Genomic DNA, 25,674 nt, shown 5'->3' with positions numbered 1-25,674 from the left:
AGGAGCCCAGGACCAAGGATCACCAGCAGCCAGCCCAAAGCACCAAACACCAGTCTTTGGGAAGAAAGCATAGCCTTGATAATGCCTTGATCTGGACTTTTCCTAGCCTCAAAATCATGAGCCAATTAATTCCCATTGTTTAAGCCAACCCATTGCTACCTGATTTAGCAACGAGGAAACTAGACACCAAATGTCTTAACACCAGTGGTTCTCAGAGTGTGGTCCGTGGGCCTGCAGCATCAGCACCATCAGGGAACTCGCTGGAAATGCACATTCTTGGTCCCACCCAGACCTCCTGAATCTGATCCTCTGGGATGGGGCCCAGTAATCTCTACTTTCGAAAGCCCTTCAGGTGATTTTGATGCTGATTAAAAAACACTGCTCTAATGGAACTGACTGAGGCTCTGTGGCCAGGCCCCTTTTCTCAATAGGACTTAGAGAGGTCTTTAGAGACACTGCATCTTTGGAGTAGATAAGCACAGTGGAGGTGAAGGCGATTCTTCCCCTAAGCAGAGAAAACTGCTCTGGCTTTTTTTATCAGAACAGAGTGGAGAGGGAGGCTTGTTTGCTTCTTCACTTGCTTCTAGGAAGCACTTGAGGCAGGTTAAAACAATTTTAAAAGAAAAAAAAGTTTATAACTCTGATGTCACCTGCCTACATACAAGTTCTCTAGTCTTTGGGCACTAACTATTCCCTTATATTTAAGTGGTATGGCTATGGTGGGAAATCAGTCCATTCCCCTTATTTCTGAGAATTCTTAGGGGCTTATAAAGTTTCATATTCAGGTGTGTAGAATAGTCAGTGCTACGGCCATAGCTACAAATAATTTACTTATGGTTTATGACCATATACGTAGACTATGGAGTTTGCTACTTATGGGTTGTTTCCATTTAATCCTTTTATTATTATTATTTTTTATCCCAAATTGGCCCTTTTGGGATATTCCTTTTCTCTCTTCCATTTCGTTTGCAGTCTATATTGCATATACCTTATAGCATAAAGGTGTAAAAGGGACAATTCCCAGACAAGTGGGTGAAGGAAACTGGTGATATTCCTAAGAAACTTGGGCCATCCCTGGATCCTCAGTACAGGACACCTACAGGTACTATACTCCTTTTGCCTCCTTTAAGTTTCTCAAACCCATGGAGCTCTCTCCTGCATCGAGGTCTTTGCATATGCTGTTTGCTCTGACTGGAATTCTCTTCTCCTTCTTCACATAGCTATACCTTTTTGTCCTTCAGGTCTTTGTTTAAAAACTAACTCCTCAGAGAAGGCTTCCCTGATTACCCCATCTAAATAGCCATCATTTTCCCTAATCAGTCTCTGGCAATGTACCATACTCCTTTTCTTCATCACACCTAGTCCAACTTGTAATTAAAGATGTATTTATATAAGTTTTACTAAGACAGGGCCCATACCTGGGCATTCAGACACCTAGTAGAATACCTGGCTTGCTAGTCAGTATAATCAATAATATTTTTAAATGCATGATAAAATAAATGAATGAATGAATGAATGAGTGAGTGAGCTATTGCAGCCCTCACATAGCTCTGCCTTCTTCAAAACTCCATTGTACTTTCTGTCAATCCCTCTGTTTAGCTATATTTTTTTCTAGTTTTTCTCTACCTTAGACTTTTCTGAAGACTCTGATCTGCTTAACATAATAGTGCTGACAGATAGTAAATACTTTCTGAATGCTGAATGGATAACTTATAGAACATTTAAGAGGCTAATTTTATTTCCTCCCCCACTCCAAATTTATGCCATAATATAAATAAAATTTTTTCTCCTAATTGAACCGTCTAGAGAGGCTGGATTCTTAGGAATATGAGGTTTTCCCTACTTCTCTCTCTGTCTTTAGTCCTTAAAGTGCAAGACCTGCTGGTCTGTGCAGTGTATATTCTGGAGAGAGAATTGGAACTTCCGTGCAGGTCACAGAGGAGCCATTCTTCCAAATATTCTGTCTAGCTATGAACTGAAAGAACATGTTTTCTGAATAAAACACTCAAACCTCGTTTTCAGATCGGTGATTATAGGGAATCTTCACTTGAACATTCTGATCTAAGTTATCTCCAGGTATTGGGAAGGTCCCCTGATTTTATTTGTGGCTTTATGTTGCTGTTGTTTTAGAAACTCAGTGTGATTCCAGTTTCAGAAATAAAAATGTACTGTATCATCCCTGGAAAGAAGAGTGAAACATGATTGTTTTTTGTTCATGGAAAGAGGAAAAGGAAGAAATTGCCATAGCATGTGATATATTGTAAGGTTAACAGAATTGAGGCTGCCTCCTATTAGTAGGCAGTTGGAAGCATCCAACAAGTCAATGAATTGACTTAATGGTTAGAAGCTTGGGAGCCTCTTTCTGAACAGTATCAACTAATTCACCTTGTTTGTTCTCAAACAGGGGCAATTTTGCACCCCCACCCTGGAGGGATATTTGGAATGGCTGGAGGAATTTTTGATGGGGAAGGGATTTGCTACTGGCATTTAGTAGATAGAGGCCAAGGATGCTGCTAAACATCCTACAATACACAGAACATTCCATCATAACAAAGAATTACCTAGCCTAAAATGTCAGTAGTGCCACTGTCGAGAAACCTTAAAATAACCAATCAAACAAAAAGTCTCATGAGCTTTCAATATTCCCAAGGTTTCTGCAGTAATAGTAACGAATAATTATAGTAATGAGCATTCACTGAATACTGACTACATGCCTGACACCGCATGCATTGTTTAACTTGATGTCTCAATCAGGATGTGACCCCAGGTTGTTTTGGGGCCAGTATCTCTGTCCTTCTTTACTTACCTGGTGTGGGTGCATTTTCCCTGACATGATCATATCAACCCTCTTTGTCTTTATGTTTGTGCAGATGAAATTATGTGTTTAGTGCATAGTAGGTAATATACTCCCAGGAGAAAGCAGTGAGGCAAGAAGAGGCTAGTGTGTCACCATGGCTGTGAAGCTAAAAACATCCAGAGAAACAGGCATCAGATCTATAACTTAATGATCAAGCCAAACTACCTATATAGGGGGTAAAACAGAGCCTGGCCCTTAGTAGCTATTTAACAAATATTGGTTGGGAAATTTTTCCATAATCAACACAGTCCTTGGGCAAGCTTCACATGGAGCAGGTTTTCCTAATGACCTATTCTGTTGCATAACTTTTAATTCCCCCTGGAGCAATTTTCTCATCTCTAGGGCCTCTGATATTTCCAGAACTACAGAGGTGTCTCACCTTGTGTATCTTCCAATCTACCCTCCACATCTTCCTCTTCTTTTGTTTTTCACTCTTCCACACTTAGTCAGTCTGGTCCTGGCAAGGGCTCATCCCTTGCCACACCCTCTCCTCTGTTAGCAGTGTGCACATACCCTCTGCTCTGGCATTCCTAGTGTTCCCTGAATTGTGCTCCTGTCAACAATTTGCAAGATGGGAACAATGCAGTGTCAGAATCTCCAGGGGAGGCATGTGCTATGTGAAAAAGCTTTCTTGGAGAGCATGATTTTATATTTGGAAACAAGCAGGGAAAATACCAACTATCGTCTTTGTAATACAGAGAACTGAAAGAAAAGCTTGGAAAAATCTTATTGCCTGGTGATAACATAGGGGTTTATCAAATTTGGGGTCCTTTATGAAAAGGAAAAGTGGCTAAAAGAAAAAGTGGCTAAAAGGAAAAAGCCAGCGTCCTGGCTCCATGCCTTTGCCATAATATCCTCCTCTGAGCATTTCCTGGAAATTTTCTTTCCTCCATGTTCCCAGAGGCTTGGTTTTTAACTTCTAGTATGTCAGTCATCATTCTTTACCTTTGTCATATTTAAAACAATTTTTGATTGTGCAATATATATACATATACAATATAAAATATCCTATTTTAACCACTTTCAAGAATACAGTTCAGTGGTATTAAATACATTCACAGGGTTGTGTCATCATCATTACAATCCATTTCGAAAACCTGTTCAAAACTCTGCAGCCATTATCCATTAACTGCCCATTTCCTTCTCCTACACTTCCTATGTCCCTACTAACTTATAATCTACTTTCCCTCTCTATGAATTTGCATATTCTAGTTATTTCATAAATTAAATTATACAATATCAGTTCATTTGTGTCCAGTTTATTTCACTCAGCATAAGGTTTTCAAGGTTCATCCATATTGTAGTATGTATCAGAACTTCATTTATTTTTATGGCTGAATATTATTCCTTTGAATGGAAATACCACATTTTGTTAATCCATTCATCTGTGGATGGACAGTTAGATTGCTTCTGCCTTTTGGCTACTGTGAATAATGCTGTGATGAACATTGTTGTATAAATATCTGTCTGATTCTCTGTTTTCACTTCTTTCAGGTGTATACCTAGCAGTAGGACTACCGGGTCATATGGTAAATCTATGTTTAACTTTCTGAGGAATCACCGAACTCTTTCCATGGTGGCTGCACCGTTTTACATTCCTGCCCACAATGGTTGAGGGTTCCTGTTTCTCCACATCTTTCCAACACATCTTCTGTTGTTTCGTTTTGTTTTAAAGTGACAGCCATTCTATTGTTGTGAAAAACCCATTGTGGTTTTGATTTGCATATCTCTAATGGCAGTGATGTTGAGCATCTTTCATGTGTTTAGTTCACCATTTGTATATCTTCCTTGGAGAAATGTCCATTAAGTCCTTTGCTCATTTTTAAATTAGGTTGCTTGATTTTTTTGTTGTTGCGTCATTACCTTTATCATGTTAAGCTCTGATAGACAAATGATTCTGGAAGAAAATTGCAAGGACACCAACCAGCCAGTCAGAAACCTTAATCTGGTACCCCTCAAACTTTGATGTACTTGGAATCACTTAGAACAATTTCTAGGATTCCACTCTTAGAGAGTTTGAATCCCTGAAATTTGGAAGTGGGGATATCAGAAATCTACATTTTTACATGTATTGGTTCATAAATCACACTTTAGGAAGCACTACAGAACTTAAGCTTTAAAGAATGTCCTTACATATTCTAGAAGTAAAGCAAGCATTTTGATGGCGACAGCCCAGGTACATTCAATTATTGGTTTGTTCATTCAAAACCATTGCGAACTACTAATTGATTTGACCTATCCTAGGTGAGGTTGAGCAGTAGCTATCAATTTTGTGGTTATGACCATCCACTCTCCTTCTGCTGTTTTGCCTTCTCCCTCCCTGCAGGCTCACGTGCATTCTTCCGCTTATCCCAAAGTATTAGCTGATAAGGACTTTAAGCATCTGTTTAGGTGGGTACTAAGAGGAGTGGGAGAAGAAGAGGATTTGCATTTTAATAGGGAATTTAAATTCTCTCGTATTTCAAATCACTGGAGGAGAAGGAAGGGTTTCTAACTTTTACGGAATTCCTACTATGTACCTAGCAGTTGATATGGATTAACTCATATAATCCTCACAATAATTCTATGAGGTAGATATTATTATTCCCATTTTACAGAAGAAGGACATGAGGCTTATGTTGTTACTTTCCACAGCTGGTAGTGGGTGGAACTAGAACTAAAGCGCAGATCTTCCTCCCTAGGCTGTGCTCATCCTTCTCTAGCTTACATACCTCTGTTGTCTCACTCCTCTTCCAGCCTCTGTGTTTGTTTGGGACATTCTTGTACCTGCCTTGTATGGAGTTAAAGATACAGTTCTCTGGAGGGCCCCTAAGAGTTCTGAAATGCATCCTTACCTTCTTAGTTTCCTAGGAATGAGTACATGCCAATTTGGGTTACTTAGAAAAGATGCTGAACTTTAGAGTGAATATTTAGATTCAGAGGAAACACAGATGCTGCCTGATTCACAACAGTGCTGCTTTAAAGTTGCACTAATTGTTATATTGTAAACATACCATGTTCTATGCAGCCACAACCATACTTCAGAATCTCCAAACAAATATACTGTAAAATGTTGTGTTGGTGACCATTTCCTAGTCAAATTCAAAGGCTTTTTCTTAGGCTTTAGTTCCTGAACAATAGATTCAGCTGCACTTGACCTAGAAAGGGATCTTTGAGATTTCTAGTTGAAATTCAAGCATAGGAAGGGGAAACAATTGGCCTCAAGCCGTGCTTTCTGCCCATGCCACGCATTTGACTCTAAGCACAAACTACTTGTCTTCAACATTTTGGAGTCTAGATTAGATCCACCTGACTGAATAAGATTTTTGAGCCCACAAACTGCCCCTGCCTACTATTTCATCAGAAATCTAGGAATCTGTAGCATTTGACAGAGGGACACTCAAAACCTCTTCTGACTTCCTTGCCCTTAAACATTCCCTGCTCTTCTACTTATCCAGCTTCGCCCTCTCCTTCCTCCTTTCCCGATTTTTTAGTCGTGAGCATTCTGCAAGGCTCGTCCCTGGGCCTTCAGTTATTATTTTTCCCCAAGTGAACTGATCATCACAACTTCATGTCCTTTCCTTCTCTATACCTCTGACCTCGACTTTTCATCCAGGTTCTTATCCCTTATTTCTGCTTGCCCAGAGGACAGTAAGTTACACATCATCTTTCTCAAACCCGTTCTTCCTCTTATTGTCTTCTATCATTGGCCCAATCATTCTTCCAGTGACTCAAGCTCAAAATCTGGGTTATTTTGGTTTATTTATCTTGATTTGTTTTGCTCTTTCTTCCAGGATAGATATTTAGTTGATGTAAAAAGTAAAATGTCACTACAAAGGTCTATGGTGTGTCTCCTCTTTTCCATTTTCTTTATCCCAGCTCTAGTTTCACATTCTCAGATGTCTCTCTATCTTGTAGGGCTGTTGGAAGGTTAATTAAAATAATATCAGCAAATGTATCCTGAATATTTGTAAGCATTTTACATTTTTTACTCTATTCAAACCTTACAACCACCTTGTGAGGCTAGGTACTGTTATCATCTTCAATTCTATTTTGCAAATGAGGAAAGTGAGGTTGAGAGAAGTTGGGTGGTTTGCTTAAGGTCACATAGCTAGTGAATGAGTGGTTGAGCTGTGATCTAACCCATGGCTGTTTTGCTCCAGTGAATGCTTGTAACTGGTAAATTCTGCTGTCTTGTGGGAGATAGTATATATGGTATCTAGAAGGGGGCAATTAATAGATGTAAGTTTCCTTTTGTCTTTTCCCCCTTTTTAAAAATATCCATCCCTCCTCAATCTAATCTATAGTAAATTCATGCAATTGCTAGATGATCAGTGAACCAGTGGCCCACGGGATAAAATCTCAAATTCTAGTTTTCCATTCAGGGTCTACAACATGAAACAGAAAGCATATTGAGGTATGCTACACCAGGCTTTGCTACTAAACTTGTTCTGTGACCTTGGATAAGCCAATCAAGAATGTGACTAAGTTTTTTCAATCTGCCTGATGAAAGGGTTGGTTAACATCTTTGGTTCTTTCCAGGCCTACAGTTTCATGTTATTATGTGTATTAGTTAGGGTTCTCTAGAGAAACAGAATCAACAGGGAACACTTGCAAATATAAAATTTATGAAAGTGTCTCACGTGACCGGAGGAACGCAGGGTCCAAAATCCACAGGGCAGGCTGCGAAGCTGATGACTCCAATGGATGGCCTGGATGAACTCCACAGGAGAGGCTCACCAGCCAAAGCAGGAATGAAACCTGTCTCCTCTGAGTCCTCCTTAAAAGGCTTCCCATGATTGGATTTAGCATCACTAATTGCAGAAGACACTCCCCTTTGGCTGATTACAAATGGAATCAGCTGTGGATGTAGCAGACCGTGATCATGACCTAATCCTATGAAATGTCCTCATTGCAACAGACAGGCCAGCGCTTGCCCAATCAGATGAACAGGTACCACAACTTGGCCAAGTTGACACCTGTCCCTAACCATGACATTATGTTATTCTGCCTTTCCTGTTGTTTTTTACCCTTTTCCCCTAAAAATTTTCCCTCCATTTATGCCTCCATTCCAAATACACAAATCTGTCAGTTCCCTCTTTGTTTTAGCCTTAGCTCTCCCAAGTGACTGCCTTTTCCTTTTCCCCCTGAACCTGAACCTCACTACTCTTTAAGGCTGTCCTTTCTCTTGCGTATAAGATCTGTCCTTCTCTCCACCTTTTCTCAGTATTCTCCAGTGCTTTGATCTTCAGCATTGTTTTCTGTTTCTACCTGTTTTCTGCTTACAAACCTTGTCTTCTTAAGGGCTGGCAATGTGTCTAGGTTTCTTTCTTGTGCTATCAGGTACTAGAGTAGGTGATTTTAAATGGGGTGGAGATTTGGTAAATGATTAAGTGGTTGCATTTGGGCTTTACCTTGAGGCCAGAGGACCCAGGGGGTGAATCAGAAGAATGAAGTGGAATCAGAAGAGCAAGCAGACCTACTTGGACAGACTGGATGGGGCAAAACTGCTGACATACTAGTTAGGAGGGAATTGCCATAATTCAGGTATGAGTCCATGAAGGCCTGATTTAGTGAGAAGGCAAAGAGAGAGGAGAGGAACACTTAGCAAGAGGCTTGGAATGGATCTTCTTGAACAGAAGTGCACTATAACCTGGCGTTCTAGAAAGCCAGGGAGAGGGGCTTTGGGGGAGGAGATGGGACATTGGGTCAACTCAGATCAGCATCCCAGAGTCTCCCCTAAATATCAGAATGGATGAGTGTATGAGATTTAAGAGGAGAGGCATAATTGCAACATTTCCACAGGGTCACATTGTTTACTTTCTTTGCATTTTCTTAGACAGATAAGGTCCTCAGGTGGGGCGGGGAGGGTGGGGTGGTTGTGACCTCAGGATGTGCAAACACCTTTAATATCTAAGGCTCTAAGATCTGTTTTGGCCGTTCTGCTTGTCCATGGGAGCAAGGCCGTAGTAGCTGCTAGTTACCTAATCGCAGTGTGATAGAAGCAGTGGGGCTGGGGGAACACTGAGAGAAAAACGTGGCCAGTATTCATCAGAAAATTCCACTTTCAGAAGACAAAAACCCGCCTAAACGGAACCTAACCTGAACTTTGCCGGCAGACCTAGAAACCGATTTCGCAGCAGTGAGCTGGTGGGAAGGAGAAAGTCGAAGGAAGGAGAAGGGGTGAATCTGGCATCAAGCCGCGGCAGAGGACAGTGAAGTTGTCGGTCTCCTAACTTGGGAGACAAGTCAGTTTGAGCTCCGGGGCAAATTCAGAATTGCAATCTTGCCAGTTTTAGGGAGGGGTGTCTGGCGCTGGAGACCGGCTCTAGGGCCCAGCGGTCGGGCGCCGGGCGGCGGTGGGGTGTAGGGTTACAGTGACGAGCCCGGGTGACCCTCCCGGGCCGGCGCGGGGGAGTGGGGAGCGCGCGGGACGCTCTAGGACCCAGCAGCGGTAGTCGGGTTTGGGGCAGGAGGTGAAGCCCTGGCATTTCTCTCCTTCCTGTGTGAATGGGGCTGATTGTCTGGCGCCGCTTCCCCGCGCTGCCCCACGCCATGCCCAGCGCCCTGCTCGGCGGCTGCCTTCCCCTGCCGCGGGACTGAACTAGCCATGATCGCCTCATGCGGAGGGCAAAATTACTCCGGGGAACTTGTCAGCCTGCGGTGAAAGGTAACAGTCTCCTCTCTGGGGGAGGAAAGGCGCCTCTGAGCCTCCCACGCTGGGGACCCAGCCGTCTGGTGCTCCCCCGCCCCCTGCTGCCTCAGGGTAGGGGGAATTTTGGGGTCCCGGGGCCGGGATCCGCCTGGCTCCGGAGAGACTCGGGAAGCCCATTCGGTGACGGGGCCTGGGAGTGCTCTTCTTTACCCACGTTGTTCAAAACAACCACAGAAACCGAAGCAGCAGAACCCGGTTCCTGTGCCCACCCTCCAGGCCCGGGAGTCCGCCCCGCGCTCTGCCGCGCCGTCCCGCACCCCCCTGAGTACTGAGAAGTCGTGTCCGCCAGCCCGGCTGGACTTTGCGAGACGCGCCAACGCGCTGGGCGCCCGGCGGTCGAGGAAGGGGGCGCGCCGGGGCGGAAGGGGGTGTCGGGTGGCCGCTTCCGTCCGCTGGAGACAAAGGCGCTCGCACTGGCCCGCCCGACGGGCTGCGGCGCTCGGGGCCAGACTCTCCTTGCTCGGCTGTAAGCGGGTGGGGTGGCGAAAGGGTCGTTTCCCAGGTTCTGAGCTCGGCCCGTGTTAGCTGCTGCTGCTTCTTTGTTCTCTCCAGACAAGTTTCTTTTCCAGAAACTGAGGAGTTAGATCTAGCTCTCTCTAGACTGTTAGTGCTGCCTTAAAAGAATCTGGTCTCGGATCCAAGTGGAACTGGTTTGTCTTGGAATGTGACATTTGTGGCAGGAGGGAGATTGGCCGATCGGCCCCTGACAGCGGACCGGAGCCGGGGCCCTGTGCCTGGACTGGAGCTGGCCGTGCCAGGTCGGCAGCCGAACCACAGAGCGCCCAGCGCGCACCTCGGGGGCCGCCGGCGGCCTGGACTCAACTCGCGGGGATATTTCTCATTTCCCTCCTTGGGACCCCAGGCCGACAATACCGGGTCCCTCCTCGCAGCTTTTGCGCCTCGACGCGCTCCGCCCTTTTAATATCTTGATTGGTGCCCGGACGACTTTCCTTTCCCATTTTTGTTCCAGGGTTTTTGCTTGTTTTGGCTTCTGTGTTGGTGTACTCTCCAAATGGAAAATACTTTTCGAAAAAGCCCGACTGGTGTATGGCTCACCTGGCCTGGGGCTTCGGTAGATGGAGCCGTGATCGTGCGGCCTCCTGATGGCTTTGTGGTTAGAACTGACCGTTTTGCCACCTTGGTCCCTCAGCTCCCTTGTTCTTTCCTGGTACAGTGCAGTCGTGATTACCCATTTCCTTTATCCCAGGCATGTTATGAGAATCAAATTTTTTTACTGCTAATAAAATCCTTATAAAGCCCTGGTGGGGGAAGCAGGGAGGATTCACATGCTCTGAAGTTACTTTTGACTACCCCAACACTGACTTGTTGCTCACTGTAACTGAATACAAGCAGAATAGAGGGATATTAATAGCCACTATTCCAGAAAATTTCCTTCCTTTTCTGGAAGTGAAAAGTCAGCGCTTGAAATGTACAATCATGGCTCCTTACTTCCAAAACTGGACTATGGGTCCGAGCCAAACTGGCTGAGATTTCCCCTGGCTGCCCATACCCGGACCCTGGCAGCAGGACTGTGGACTGTCAGAACGGTTAACCATTACCAGTCTCTATGGAGTGCGTGTTCTTGAACAATCTAGACCACTGTGAAATATATTTCCCAGCCTGGTCCTTTGAGCATTTTAGTGTATCTAACATGAACATTCTTCATGGTAATAGTATGGGCACGATACTTAAGTATACCTTGAACCCATCTGCAAGGGAGTAAAGGGTAGGGGATCACTGATTTGACTGGAATGAAAAGGAGTCGGACATGGAGTAGAAGGCTGGAGCTGCCTCTACTGTGGGCATCTTCTCTCTGCTCTCTGTGGTGGTGGTGTGTGTGCATGTGCTAGCAGAGTGAATGTGTATGAGTGTGTAGGGGGGATTATTTTGGGATGAATATACCTTTGCTTTTCTGTGATGCATTTTCCAAGATAAAGATCAAAACACTTATAGAGCCTGCTGGAGGATAGGAGGGAGAGGGTGCTGCACTTAAAACTCCCTTCCCCCTATTCCTTTTAAAAATACACAAGTCTTGGTCTTTGAGGTTCTTTGTGGAATGGCGGAGAGTAAGAAATACCAATGCACTGCAGAGCATGTGGAGATCAAAGTATTTAAAGATGCCTCTTTTCTTGGAAGCTAATGGAGGACTTTCAGTTTAGATGAGATTTTAAAATGCTGTCCTTAAGAAAAGCACATGAATGCAGAAATGTGCTTGATTCTATGGGAGGGCACTCTGCTGATTAGACCTGAGAGTGCCTGCCCTTGGCCAGTTAGGTTGGAGGCTTCTCTGGGCCCAGCTCTGCTTTTTTTGATGTCTACTCCTGTGGAGAAGTGTGGATCCAGGGCTTGGGGGAAAGATGGCTTGACTAATTGAAATTAGAGGGAAGTCTAGCTGGTGAGAGCTCTGCTGAAAAGTACAGCCCCCTAGGTACCAGTGTTGTATTTCTTCACAGCAATTTGTGCCAGTGCGTTGAGAATGATAAAACACTATGTAAGTGTAGGGCTTTCTAATTAATGATTTCGTGAAACAAGGGAAATGCTGGTGAAAACTGTAAAAATTGAAAGATTTCTCTAGGTCAATAAATTAAAAAAAAATAAGACTGTAAGATACTTTAGTAGTTAGTTCTGATATGCAGAATTCTCCCATAGTAGTTTTTTTTTGAGTCTGTCTGCATTTCAAATGGTTATGGAAGCACAAATCAAGAAATTGTGAGGAGTTTTGATTGATTTTTACTCTATTTTTTTTCTCATTAATTTTAGTAAGTTCTTTGCCCCAGAGTGCTATAGGATCCTTGAAAAGCAGATGGTAGCTTGGAGGTCATATAAGAGGACGTATTTGATTGCAAGGTTTTTGGAAATAGTCTGAGGTTGTTTGGTATGTTTTGCTTAGTGATTTAAAAAAATTTTTTGTGTGTTTTATTAGTTTGATTTTGTTTTGTCTTAGAGGGAAGGCACAGTGTAAATCTCTGCCATTGTAGGTACGTCAGTACATTACTGGAAGGTAGCCATTCCTGCTTCTGGGCTTGTGTGTTGGCACCAAGCTGAATTCTCCTTTAACTTGTGAGGCCCTCCACTTTTGTCCTGTGCTCAGGATCTTACCTTAGGGTATAGTCATTCCAGGTACTCAGGGCAGGACTCCCTGACTCCTAAAGGGCTCATCCAGGAGGTTCTTTTTTCTTTTATGAGGGGGTGCGGACTAGCTCTAAGGAGTTTAGAAATGTGTCCCTGGTAAGACTCTGGAGAATTGGATTTAACCTTTTAATTAACAAAATCATATAACCCTACTCTGTGTGTGTTTAAATCTCAGTTTGGGACTCATTTGCTCATATTTCAGCTTGATAATTCTTTTTATGGTTTGTTTTTAAGTAAGATGTCTGCGGTTCACTTGTGGTGGTGTTTTTTTATTTGCATGGACAGGCACTGGGAATTGAACCTGGGTCTCTGGCATGGCAGGTGAGAATTCTGCTACGGGGCTGCCGTTGTACTGCCCTCACTTGCTTTTTTAGCTTTTTATTTTGACATGATTATAGAGTCACAGGAAGTTGCAAAATAGTAGAGGAGTCCTGTGTACCCTTCACCCAGTTTCCCCATGGTAATATCTTACATAAGCATAGTACAATCTAAGAAATAGGAAATTGATGTTGGTACTATCCACAGATTTTGTTCAGATTTCACCAGATTTGTACGCATCTATTTGTGTTTGTGTGTGTATACTTCTGCGTAGTTTTATCACGTGTAGATTCATGTGCCACCACCACAATTAAGACACAGAGAACTCTCATCACCACAAAGAACTCCCTTTATGGTTCCCCCCATTCCTACCCCACCCCCCCCACAGCCCTGGTAACCACTAGTCTGTTCTCCATGTCTATAATTTTGCCATTTTGAGAATGTTGTATAAATAGAATCTTGTGCTATGTGATCTTTTGAGATTGGATTTTTTTCACTCAGCATAATGCCCTTGAGATCCATCCAAGTTGTTGCATGTTTGTTCCTTTTTATTGCTGAGTAGTAGTCCATGGTACAGCTGTGTTATTATTTGTTGAACACTTAGCGAGAGACATTTGGTTTGTTTCCAGTGTTTGGATATTACAGATAAAGTTGCCATGAACACATGCATACAAGTTTTCTTTTGAACATAAGTTTTCATTTTTCTTGGATAAATGCCCAGAAGTGTTTTTGCTGGATCGTATGGTGTAGTTTTTAAAGAAACTGCCAAACATGATTCTGCAGGAAGTTAGGTACAGAATTCTCATATGACCTAGCAAGCCCATGTCTAGATATATACTTAAAATAATTGAAAGCCAGGTGTGGTAGTTAGCTTCAGGTGTCAACTTGGCTGGGTGAAGGTGCCTAGTTCTGTTGCTGTGGGCACGAGCTGATGACATGTGAACCTCATCTGTTGTTGATTACACCTGCAGTCGGCTAGGAGGCGTGCCTGCTGCAATGAATGATGTTTGACTTAATTGGCTGGATGCTTAAATGAGAGAGCTCAACGTAGCACAGCCCAAGCAGCTCAGGATACCTCATCTCAGCACTCGCAGCTCAGCCCAGGCCTTTGGAGATGCAGAAAGAAATCACTCTGGGGAAAGTTGTTGGAACCCAGAGGCCTGGAGAGAAGGCCAGCAGAGATCATCCTGTGCCTTCCTGCGTAAGAAGGAACCTCAGTTGAAAGTTAGCTGCCTTTCCTCTGAAGAACTTGTGAAATAAATCCCCTTTTATTAAAAGCCAATCTGTCTGTGGTGTGTTGCATTCTGGCAGCAAGCAAACTAGAACACCAGAACTAGAACAGATATACCAGTGTTCATTAATGACATTATTCACAACTGCTAAAAGTTAGAAGCAACTTAAGTGTCCATCAGTAGATGGAATGGATAAACAAAATATGCTGTATTCATACAATGGAATACTATTCAACCATTAAAAGTAATGATGTTCTGATACATACAACAACATGGATAGATCTTGAATACTTCCATCATGTTGAGTGAAATAAGCCAGACACAAAATGACAAATATTGAAAAATGTGAATATAATATGCAAAGTTGTAGAGGCAGAAAATACATTACAGGTTACAGGGCAGGGTAGGAGGGTTATCAGGTTGGGGGTGGCGCTGAATAGGGAATGAAAAGTTAATGCTTCATTGATAAGAGTTTCTGTTTAGGGTGGTAGAAGAGTTTTGGTAATGTGTGGTGGTGATGGTAGCACAACATTGTGAATGTAATTAATGCCACTGAATTCTAGGCTAAAAAGTGGTTAAAATGCATATGTTACTACAATAAAGGTTTTTAAAAATGAAAACAAAACGAAGCTGTCAAACTATTTTCCATAGTGGTTGTACTGTTTTGTATTTTTACTGGCAATATTTGTGATCTAAGTTTCTTTGCCTCTTCACTAGCATTTGGTAATTGTCAGTGTTTTTTATTTTAGCCGTACTAATCAGTGTTCTTATCGCATCATAATTTTAATTTGCATTTCCCTAATGGCTGATGATGTTGAGGATTCTTTCATGTGCTTATTTGCCATCTGTATATCCTCTTGGTGAAATGCCTATATATGTCTTTTGCCCATTTTCTAATTTGAATTATTATTACTATTTTTTTTACTCGAGTTTGGAGAGTTCTTTTTATATATTCTATATTTAAATTGTAGTTTACTTTTACCCTCTTAGAATTTGTGTGTCTTGCCATCAATTTTTTAAAAACTATCTTTTAGGTGTTTCTTAGTGCTCTGGAACTGCAAAGATGAGTCAGACTTAGGCCCCGTTCCAGAGCTCACAGATTTGTAGGGTCTTGTGGCCATTGCAATGTGTTAAGTACCTAAGAGACACTTGTGATGAGCTCTGGACACTGAGCATACAGGGCTTACTTTCATCCACGTGATCAGGGAAGGCTTTCCTGGGCATGTTGGCCAAACATGGTAGAAATAAAGTTGTTAATTTTTTAAATGGTTTTATTGAGAAATCTTTACACACAAACAGTCCATACATAGTATACAATCAATAGCTCACAATATCACCACATAGTTGTGTATTCATCACAACTATGATGATCATTCTTATAACATTTGCATCACTCCAGAAAAATAAATAAAAAGAACAAAGAAAAGAATTCCTATATCCCATACCCCTTCCCCCTCTCTCTAATTGACCACTAATATTTCAATCTACCCAAATTTTTACCCTTTATCCCCCCATTATTTATTTATTTTTATCCTTATTTTTTTTTTTACTAAAAATTGGTTCATTTTAATCAATGCTTTTGAATATCTTTTGACCCACCTTTTGAATATCTTTATTGCGTGAATTCTTCACTGTGGATTACCCTTGTTCTGGAGCACAGGAACAACTGAGTACAACTGAGTGGTCAAGGACTTTTTTTTAAACAACACCTGGTATAACAGCTTAAAGACAATGGAGATATAGTGCCTAAAATTTAACAACATAAAGAGCATGAATGGAGTTGAATGGATTAATAGTTAGATCATATGTTAAAATAAAAAAGGCTGTATTTAAAATTGTTCAAGAACACGCAGACCTGGTTTGTTTCCTGGCCCTGCCACCTCCTAGCGGCATGACCTCAAGGAATTTCTTTTTTTAGTGATTTTTATGAGAAATCTTCACACACATACAGTCCATACATGATGTATAGTCAGTGGCTCACAATATCATCACGTAGTTGTATATTCCTTATCATGATTATTTTTTAGAACATTTGTAATCACTCCAGAAAAAGAAATAAAAAGGAAAAAGAAGAAACTCATAGATCCCATACTCCTTACCCCTCCCTCTCATTGACCACTAGTGTTTCAATCTACCCAATTTATTTTACCCCTTATCCTCCCTATTATTTATTTTTGTCCATAATTTTTTACTTATTTGTTCATAAGATAGATAAAAGGAGTATCAGACACAAGATTTTCACAATCACACAGTCACATTGTAAAAGCTATATTGTTATACAATCATCTCCAAGAATCAAGGGTACTGGAACACAGCTCAGCAGTTTCAGGTCCTTCTCTCTAGTCACTCCAATACACCATAAACTAAGAAGGGATATCTACATAATGCCTAAGAATAACCTCCAGGATAACTTCTCAACTCTGTTTGAAATTTCTCAGCCACTGAAACTTTATTTTATCTCATTTCTCTCTTCCCTCTTTTGGTCAAGCTTTCTCAATCCTTGATGCAGCATCCTAGCTGATCCCAGGATTTTTTCCCACATTACCAGGGGGATTTACACCCCTGAAAATCATGTCCTATGTAGGAGGGAGGGCAGTGAATTCGCTTGCTCAGTTGGCTTAGAGAGGCCACATCTGAGCAACAAAAGAGTTTTTCTGGGGGTGACTCTTAGGGCTAATTTTAAGTAGGCTTAGCCTGTCCTTTGCAGGAATACGTTTCAGAGGGGCTGATTCTAAGATCACGGGCTCAGTGTATTGATTTGGTTGTCCCCACTATTTATGAGAATATCAGAAATTCTCCAAAAGGGGAAGTTGAATATTTTCTCCTTTCTCTCTAGTCCTTCAAGGAGACTTTGCAAAGACTTCTTTATTCACTGCCCAAATTACTCTGGGATATTTTGGGGGCAGCATACCTGGACAAACCAACAAGATTTCCCATCCCTATTGAAGGTTGTATATACGTATGGTGTTTAACTAAACTGACGGTACAAGTTAAATTAGGAAATACACTACCCAAACTAGAAATTTTACACCAAATGAACATCTCTCCCTTTGGTCTCACACACAAGTTGAAGTTTCAAAATATGAACAATATCATCCTTTACTGGGTATCCTGATTTAACCTTAGTCCTATCCAGATCAACTTCATTCATATCTCTACTCGAAGTCTGTTTTTTCAGCTTGTTAAACAGTTCCTATATGGGGTGCTGCTAACTTTTACAGCTTCAGAGCTCTACCTCTGAGTTTCAGGTGTCACCTAAATACCCAAAGTTTCTGGGAGCTCAGAATTTAGAAATAACAGTTGTACCTCCTGAATATATGTGACTGCTGTAAGAACTTACTAGGACCCTTCACAATAGGCCCCAATCTGATAACCTATGTTCTTGACTTCAGTTCACTGAGTTTTTTACATTAAATTTATTCCATGTGATTGAGGCATGATAATATTTGTCTTTTTGTTCCTGACATTTCATTCAACATACAGTCCTTAAGGCTCATACACCAGGTTGCGTGTCTCACAACTTCATTCCTTCTTGTGGGTGCTCATTAGTCCATTGTGTATATACACCACAGTTCCCCTTCCCTTCCTCATTCGTACTCTTAGGCTACCTCCATCCATTGTGGATTGGGAACACTGCTGCCATGAACACCAGTGTGCTAATGTCCATTTGTGTCTGCATACTCAGTTCCTCCAGGTATACTCAGGGAATTTTACCTGCCTGATCCTCATCGGTAAAATGGGCACAATAATAGTTCTTATCTCATGGAGTTGTAAAATGAAATAATGCATTTGCAGTACTTAATACCGTGCTGGTCACATTGAAAGTATTTGATCATTACCTGCTACCATTATTATTATTTAAACTATAGACAAATGATTTTTATCATGTTATGTGTCTTTTCATATACGTCTTTTCTCTCTGAGTATCTGGAATCTAATTCTTATTGATAGAATTTTACTTTTTCACAGTAGGGGACATATTCTGCTAGCTGTCAGAATACAATATACTGGAAATGGAATGGCTTTTAAAAAGGGGAATTTAATAGTTGCTAGTTTACAGTTCTAAGGCCGAGAAAATGCCCCAATTGCAACAAGTCTATAGAAATGTCCAATCTAAGGCATCCAGGGAAAGATACCTTGGTTCAAGAAGGTTGATGAAGTTCAGGGTTTCTCTCTCAAGTGGAAGGGCACAGGGTAAAGACAGTCAGAGTTTCTCTCTTGGCTTAAAGTGCACATGGTGAGCAAGGCATCATTTGCTAGCTTCTTCTCCTGGCTTCCTGTTTCATGAAGCTCCCTGGAAGGCATTTTCCTTCTTCATCTCCAAAGGTTGCTGGCTGGCGGACTCTGCTTCTCATGGCTATGTCATTCTGCTCAGCTCTCTCTGAATCTCTTTCATTCTCCAAAATGTTTCCTCTTTCATAAGGCTCCAGAAACTTATTAAGACCCACTCAAATGGGTGGAGACATGTTGTCACCTAATCCAACTTAACAACCACTCTTGATTAAATCATATCTCCAGGGAGATGACCTCATTACAGTTTCAAACATACAGTATTGAATAGGGATTATTCTACTTTTATGAAATGGGATTTTGATTAAAACATGACTTTTCCAGGGGACATATATCCTTTTAAACCAGCATACTGTGTCATGGGTCAAATATTGAATTATTTATAGAATAAGGTTAGAAGCCGGGGTATTCTGTTCACAATCTAGTGCTGCCTATAAAGGAAACCTTTTTTTCCACCTGTAAATCAATGTTTTCTGGGTAAAGAATGATCTCTCCCTGCCCCTAACCACGGCAGGCATCAGGAAGTGTGCCTGCTGTCGTAAGGCTGGTTCAGAGTTAGTCTAGACACAGCAACAGGGCTGATGTTACCAGGATGTGTCCCAGACTTTGTGACCGTCAACTCCGTTTCCTTTCCCTTGACCACCAGGCCATTTATTTCTCAGAGGAAATTCATTAGGTTTAGACGTACAATTCTAGAGCAGTGTTTTTCAAATGTGGGCATGTATCAGAATCATCTGAAGGGCTTGGTAAAACATAGATTGGTAGGTCCCCAGGATTTCTCAGTCACTAGTCTGGGGTGAGGCCTGAGACTTTGCATTTCTAGCAAGTTTCCAGGTGATGCTGATACTGCTGGTCTGACGCCCACACTTTCAGAACGACTGTTTAGAGGATAGTCCTCTTTAAATTGGTCCTAGATTTGAGGGACCTGACCCTTTGGGACTGAGACTTCTCAGCTTTAAATGTTCGAGTTTGGGACAGATTGATTTTTAAGGTTACTAGTTGATCTATGCAAGTATAGTATATATACATTTTCACCTTCCCAGCTCCCACTTTTCCTTCTTTCATATGCCTTTTGATATCTCAGTCTTTGGAAGATGTGCCAAGGTTGGGCCTAGTGAAAACATTCCAGTCAGCTACTTGTGCTAGATACAAGCCTTAGTACCTTGGATAAGTCACGTAGCCTTGGTAAAATAAATGTACTTACTAAGTACTTCTATTATGGTTATTGTGGGGTTTAAATGAGATAATACATGTGAAAGTGCTATGTAAGTGGTAAAACATGGTGCAAAATTAGATTTTTATTATTTTGTGTGTCCTGAGTGTCTATTTGGAATGGTGTCCTTGGACTTGGGAATGGACTTCCTCTTGTGATGCTGAGTTTCATTCCTGCTGGGAGGACCTGGTAAAGATCACATAAAAATCTGCAGAGACCTGATAGAAAGTTCTTGCATTAAAGTTGGGGTTTGGGCTAGGGTCTCTGAGGGCCTTCCAAACTGCTACATCAATGTGTAGCAGCAATGAGAAAAAAAAGAGCTTGTTGCTGGAAAATTACTTGAGCAAATGCTGGAATGTGAAGAGATTCAACCTCCTTGCAGTGGAGAAATACAATTCCATGAAATATTTTTCTTGCAATTTAGCACAGCTGTGATCCGGCCACCATCTTTAAGTTCTAGAGCTACATAATCTCGACCCTGTAGTCACTAGCCACATGTGGCTCTTTGAATTGAAGTTAATTAAAATTAAATAGAACTACAAATTCAGTTCCTCAGTCATATTAGCCATATTTCTAATGCTCAGTAGCCACATGTAGCTAGTGGTTACTGTATTGTACAGTGCAGATAAGCAACATTTCTATCATCATGGAAAATTCTATTGCATAGAAAACCTGATGACCAGCACTGTTCTGGAGAGATATTAGCCCTGTTTCTCTGGGCGGTCTGGTGGGCTTCAATTGATGAGATAGCAACACGTTTTTGAATGAAATATATCACTTCTTCCTTGTAAATCCAGTGTGGATTGATTGCAAGAAAATGCCATGGGCTAAATACTTTATCAGCTTCCACCTCACTTTGTCATTTCTTGTTTTGGAGGCTTGCTTCATTTGGAAAGTGGGTCAGCAGGACATCTGGGTTATGATAAGGGGCAGAGCTTACTTGGTTAACAGACTATTGTCAAGAGATGTCTTATGGCTCTAGGGATGATTTGAGGCTCTGGTCCAGTTCAGGGATCTGGTCTTGTGTAGAAGCCCTGGTCTTTGCAAGAAGCAAATGGAAATGCTAGGGTGGATTTAGTACCAAGAGGTTCTTCTGGAGAGGATCCAAGGCCAGCCTGGATTCCTCACCTTGAATCTGTTCTGTTACTGAGCCAGCCTGTTCGATGAAAGGCAGGGGGGCTGGCCTTTGTTCATGGGCGGCAGTGTTTGGGCTTGTGCAGATACCATTCCACACTGCATCATCCTAACTGAAGTGCTCTGTTAACTGTAAAGTTCCTGTCCTTCCCACTTCACATCCTGTCAGTTGCCCGGTCTTTGCATTTGCTTTCCAAAATACTGGTTGCATACTTGCTTTTCCTTCACACTTAGTTTAAGTGCCTGTCTCTGAACTTTAGTGGTAGTCACATAACAGGTCTTACCACTTCTGCTCTCTTGCATTTCTGACCCATTCCACCTTTCCTTTTTTCCGTCTGTCCCTCCCTCCTTCCTTTCCTCCACCCTTCTCAGAACAGGAAGAGCCAGACAGGGATGATCTTCCAGGCTGGCTTTACGTGTCTGTGTGAGGTGGGGCTTTGTGCACTCCCAGTGGCTGGATGCCAGGAGGAAGGTGGCCTCTTACTGCAGCCGCCTCTTCTAGCTGAAGTGGGGTGCCCTGGAACATGCTCCCCAAAAGCAGGGGCAATGCTGGCCTTTTCCTTCCTGACATGTGCTGAATGCTGAAGGACTCTGAGAGCTATGTTTCTTGTTAGTGATCACCCCTGTCCAGGGGCTTTGGGGAAAGGAGAGAATATGAAATTCTCTGGTAATATATAGACCCTGTTTCTGAAGGAGTGGCCCCTAAATATTACTGCGATTAGATTCGTGGCATATCCTTGTTATCTGGGAAAAGGTTGAAATACCTAAGGGCAGAAAAGATCGTCTGTCTAGAATCCATTTTAAGGAATGGGAGAAGAAATAGAAAAAAAAAGAGACTAAGAAATGTGCTTTTTCGGAATTACAGAGGCTAGTGTGTATAGTACCGAGCACATGGCATTAAATCTGTTGCAGAAACATTAGCTCCTATTCTTGAAAACATATGTAAAAACAATCTGGTTTCTGAATAGGTAAATGATCTCATATTATATCCAGAAGAGTAAAAGAAAATGCCTTCTGAAATCACACTAAGCTTAAGACACCTGGCAAAGTAATGTAAAAATCATCACAAAACCAAATGTACTGATCTTTAAGATAATGGAATGTTGGGTAATAACCAGTAGATCTGTTAAAGGACATCATCTTATCAGACTTATCTATGTTAGTGAATAGCCGGCTAGATCAAAAATGAGTGGCAGGAAATGTGATGAATAAATTTTCTTTAGCTGGCTTTTAGATTCAATTCTGTAAGATATGTATGTTTTTAAAATAGTAAAAAAAATAAAGTGTACTCATAGATACGAGTTATCTGAGTTGAGAAAGAAAATTTTCAGAAATTCTGAAGTTTCTTTCCTTCAACTTTCTCCAAAATAAATCTTAGGAGTTTGGAAGTAATTAAAAATAAATACAAATATTTATAGTTTAATGGCATTTATTAAGTGACTAAGATCACTTTGTTAGGTTAGGAACATGGAATGGACTGTGTGTAATTGTTTACTCATAAAATGAGCAGATTTTGTAAAATTAAACTTAGTGGTTTATTTAGGCAGCAATTACAAAGATGCTAATTGAATTTATTCTGAAATGTTTTCATTTTCTCTTGGGTAGGAAACTACATGCTTCTGAATATTATGGAGCATGAGTTTTCTTGTTTCTAGACAGAATATTAAAGAGGCAAAATCTGGAGACAGACGCAGTAACTGCACCCTAATTAGTTGTTGAATGAATAACTCTGGGTGATAGAACTTAATAGTGAGTTAGAGAATTTGGTGAGGATACAATAAAGCATGCAGTTCATCCATTGATATTTGGGTGTCTGCCCTTTGCACCCATGGAATTTATATTCTAAAAGAAATGCAACATAGTAAGATTTTAGGAAACAGAAGAAAATGGACTAGGTTTATTCTGCTCTGATAAGAGAAAGCCAAGAAATGATTCTTAACTGCCTTTCAAGTATTTTATCTTCACTGAGAACTGATTAAGAAGAAATGGACTTAAATTACAGATAACTTCTAGGAGCATGGAAGAGTTCCTGCTGGGAAGGGTGGCTAAATGCACAGATGGGGGAATATGGAGGACATGGATGCAACCAAAGAATTTTAAAAGTTTGAAGGTGTCTTGTTCTAGAAATCTCTTAAGTTTGACTAAGTATAATTTAATGTGGTCCTGTCTGATAGTGGATGGGCTGAGTTTATATCCCATATGTGCCACTCAACTAGCTTTATAATCTTGGGCAAATTACTTAACCTTTCTGTACATGAATTTCCTTATTGGTTGAATAGGGATTATAATATCCACCTCAAAAAATACATGCATAAGGATTCCATATATTATATGAGTTAAATACATAAAGTGCTAAGCACATTATCTGACACGCTAGCTGTCATCATCGTTCCAGTTCATATAGCTGTGTAACAAGTCACCTCAAATTCTAGTGGCTTAAAACAACCATGATCTAGTTAATGCTCATGGATTCTGGGAGCCAGGAATTGAGATAGGCAAAGCACAGTAGAGATGTCGTGTCTCTACTTTGTCCTGCCTGGGGTTTCAGGTGGGAAGACTAGCAGGCTGAGCCTAACTGGCAGATCAAGGCTGGAATGATCTGGCACCTGGGCAGGGATGACTCGAAGGCTGGGTCTGCAGGCGGGAGCGCCTACAGGTAGCCTCTCCATGTGGCTTCACTTCCTCATGCATGCATCAGGGTAGTCGGCATTCCAAATGGTGGCCCAGCTCCTGGTGTAAGTTTTCCAGCGAACAAGTCAGAAACTGCCTCACCTTTTATGATTTAGTCTTGGAAGTCACCTAGTGTCACTTCCTGTCATTCACTATTGGTCAGTGGACTTAGAAACCTACCTAAATCCAAGGAGGTAGGCCCATGTTTCTATAGGAATGTCAGAGAATTTGTAGACGTGTTTTAAAACTGCCATCATCATCATCATCATCATCATCACAATGAGGTATTAAAAATTCAGCAGACAGTAAATCTTTAGCTCTCTGGACCAGTAGAGGATACACTATTCTGGACATATGAGCTTCTTATGTGGTTAGAGGTAAATATTTTTCTTGGCAGTCTTTCTGTAACTTTTTTTATGCTTCTGGATCATTATTATAAATATCAGTTAATGTGATGGGTTGTTTGAATTGGGAATAGGGAGAGATAAGCTGATAGATAATGGAAATATTTCCTGACCATGATTCTCACTTTCTTAGTATAAGCACCAGAGTTACCTTCCAGAGGAAGGATGCTTTGCTATCCGTAGTTAAAATTATGATTCTGAAATAGACTGTAAATGAAAGTTCAAAATGATGGTAGAATAAGAATAAAAATGCATTTATATGTTCTGCGAGCAAGTGGTACATTTGAAACCACTATGTTAATGACATTTTCCACTACTTAAAGGTTTTGTGCTATGAGAGCCCAAAGCACTTAGGCTGGGCAGTTGCCAGGTAAAGTTGATCAGCATTCACGAAATCAACCAGAGTAGAGTCTTCAGCACTGTAAATCAGTTTGGGTGATGGAATATGCTCTGGATTGAATTCTGAAAAAGTCACCTTTTTGAAAACATGTTCAAATTGGCCAGCTTCTTTTCACTGACTCTGCCTACCCTTCTAATGTCCATGACTTAACTTGCGATTGTAAACTTTCTGTGGAAGCTCAGCTGATTATATTTGCTCATAGAAAAATAAGAACAACCTTTTACTTTAGCTCTTTTTCACTACCAAGGAGGCCATAGCTTTAAATGACTCAGAATCTGCTTTTAACTGTAGCACCTGAGTCTTCTGGGTCTGACAGGATAGGTGAACCAGTATTGCACTGGTCTGTAAACATTGACCTACTCTAAAGCCTTTCTTTTCTTTTTTTCTTGACACCCCTTCTTTTTCAAAATCACAATCTTATTTCATGTTACTCTATCATCTTTGGTTTCTTTGGAGAAAGTGACAATTTGAGAACTAAAATTGGGGGATGAAGATGGTACAGGTCTTCAGACCTAAACCATTCCATTTGTAAAGATCTGGAATTGAAAAGGAACATGGCACCTTTGAGAAACTGTGGGAAGCTCAGATGACTGACATGGCTGAGTGCATGGGAGAGGCCAGAAGAGGGAGGGGACCCCCTCAAAAACCACAGGGGGAGTAGGACACAGTAAGGGGAAATTTGAGACATGCTCTGTGGCCCATAGCAGGGATTGGATCTATATTTGCCTTGGGATTTCAATTTTCTTTGTCCTTTGATTTGAGTCAGTTGTACAATCTGGGAAGAGCAGTATAAAAATAGTGCTAATTAGGTATCATTGTTTGCAAAATTTAACTTATTTAATCATTTAGAAAAGGTATTCAGGAACCCCTGATCTGTTGTTTGCTCTTTCAGTTTAAGAAGTTAAAGAAAAAAAGCTACCACTACTTTTAATTTTTTTTATCAATTATAAATCTGCATTAAATAAAATTTAAGGCTCATCAATTCAGCAATGAAGTTGATGCCCACATTAATGAACCTTTGAAATATAATAAGTTTTGTAATTTCCAGAGATGTTAAATTGTGTTTTGGTCACACTGACTTAGAAAGTTTTCAGAGAATTATAGGTATTTCAATTTTGAAACCTCTGGCTTAGATTTATATTCATATATCTCTTATACAGGATATTAGAGAAGATGTTCTAAAGGTCTTATAGTCAACTGATACATACCTTACAGTGAAGCCATCTGTTTTAATCATTTTCTTTGTCACCTTATTGGCCAGGCCATTACAACATTTACAGTTTAAGGATTGAAAATTGGCTTTAAGTTGCCAAGTATGTTATGATCACAA

General features: G+C 41.2%; 1 protein-coding gene across 13 annotated transcripts in view; it reads left to right on the top strand.

Annotated features, from left to right (window-relative positions):
* The window catches only part of AMOTL1 (angiomotin like 1), a 170,866-nt gene that overhangs the window by 52,376 nt on the left and 92,816 nt on the right, over nucleotides 1–25,674 (top strand). The window contains exon 1 of one of the 13 annotated variants that reach the window (XM_077113219.1): nucleotides 9,236–9,506. The exons of the other annotated variants lie outside the window; for them this stretch is intronic. Coding sequence (XP_076969334.1) covers nucleotides 9,458–9,506 — 49 coding nt within the window. The 5' untranslated portion in view covers nucleotides 9,236–9,457. Of the gene's footprint in view, nucleotides 1–9,235; nucleotides 9,507–25,674 lie in introns of those variants that run through there. 13 annotated transcript variants of the gene reach the window in all.

This window comes from Tamandua tetradactyla, chromosome 8, assembly GCF_023851605.1.
Source record: "Tamandua tetradactyla isolate mTamTet1 chromosome 8, mTamTet1.pri, whole genome shotgun sequence".
NCBI lineage: Eukaryota > Metazoa > Chordata > Mammalia > Pilosa > Myrmecophagidae > Tamandua > Tamandua tetradactyla.
This window is presented reverse-complemented; position numbering and strand designations above follow the sequence as displayed.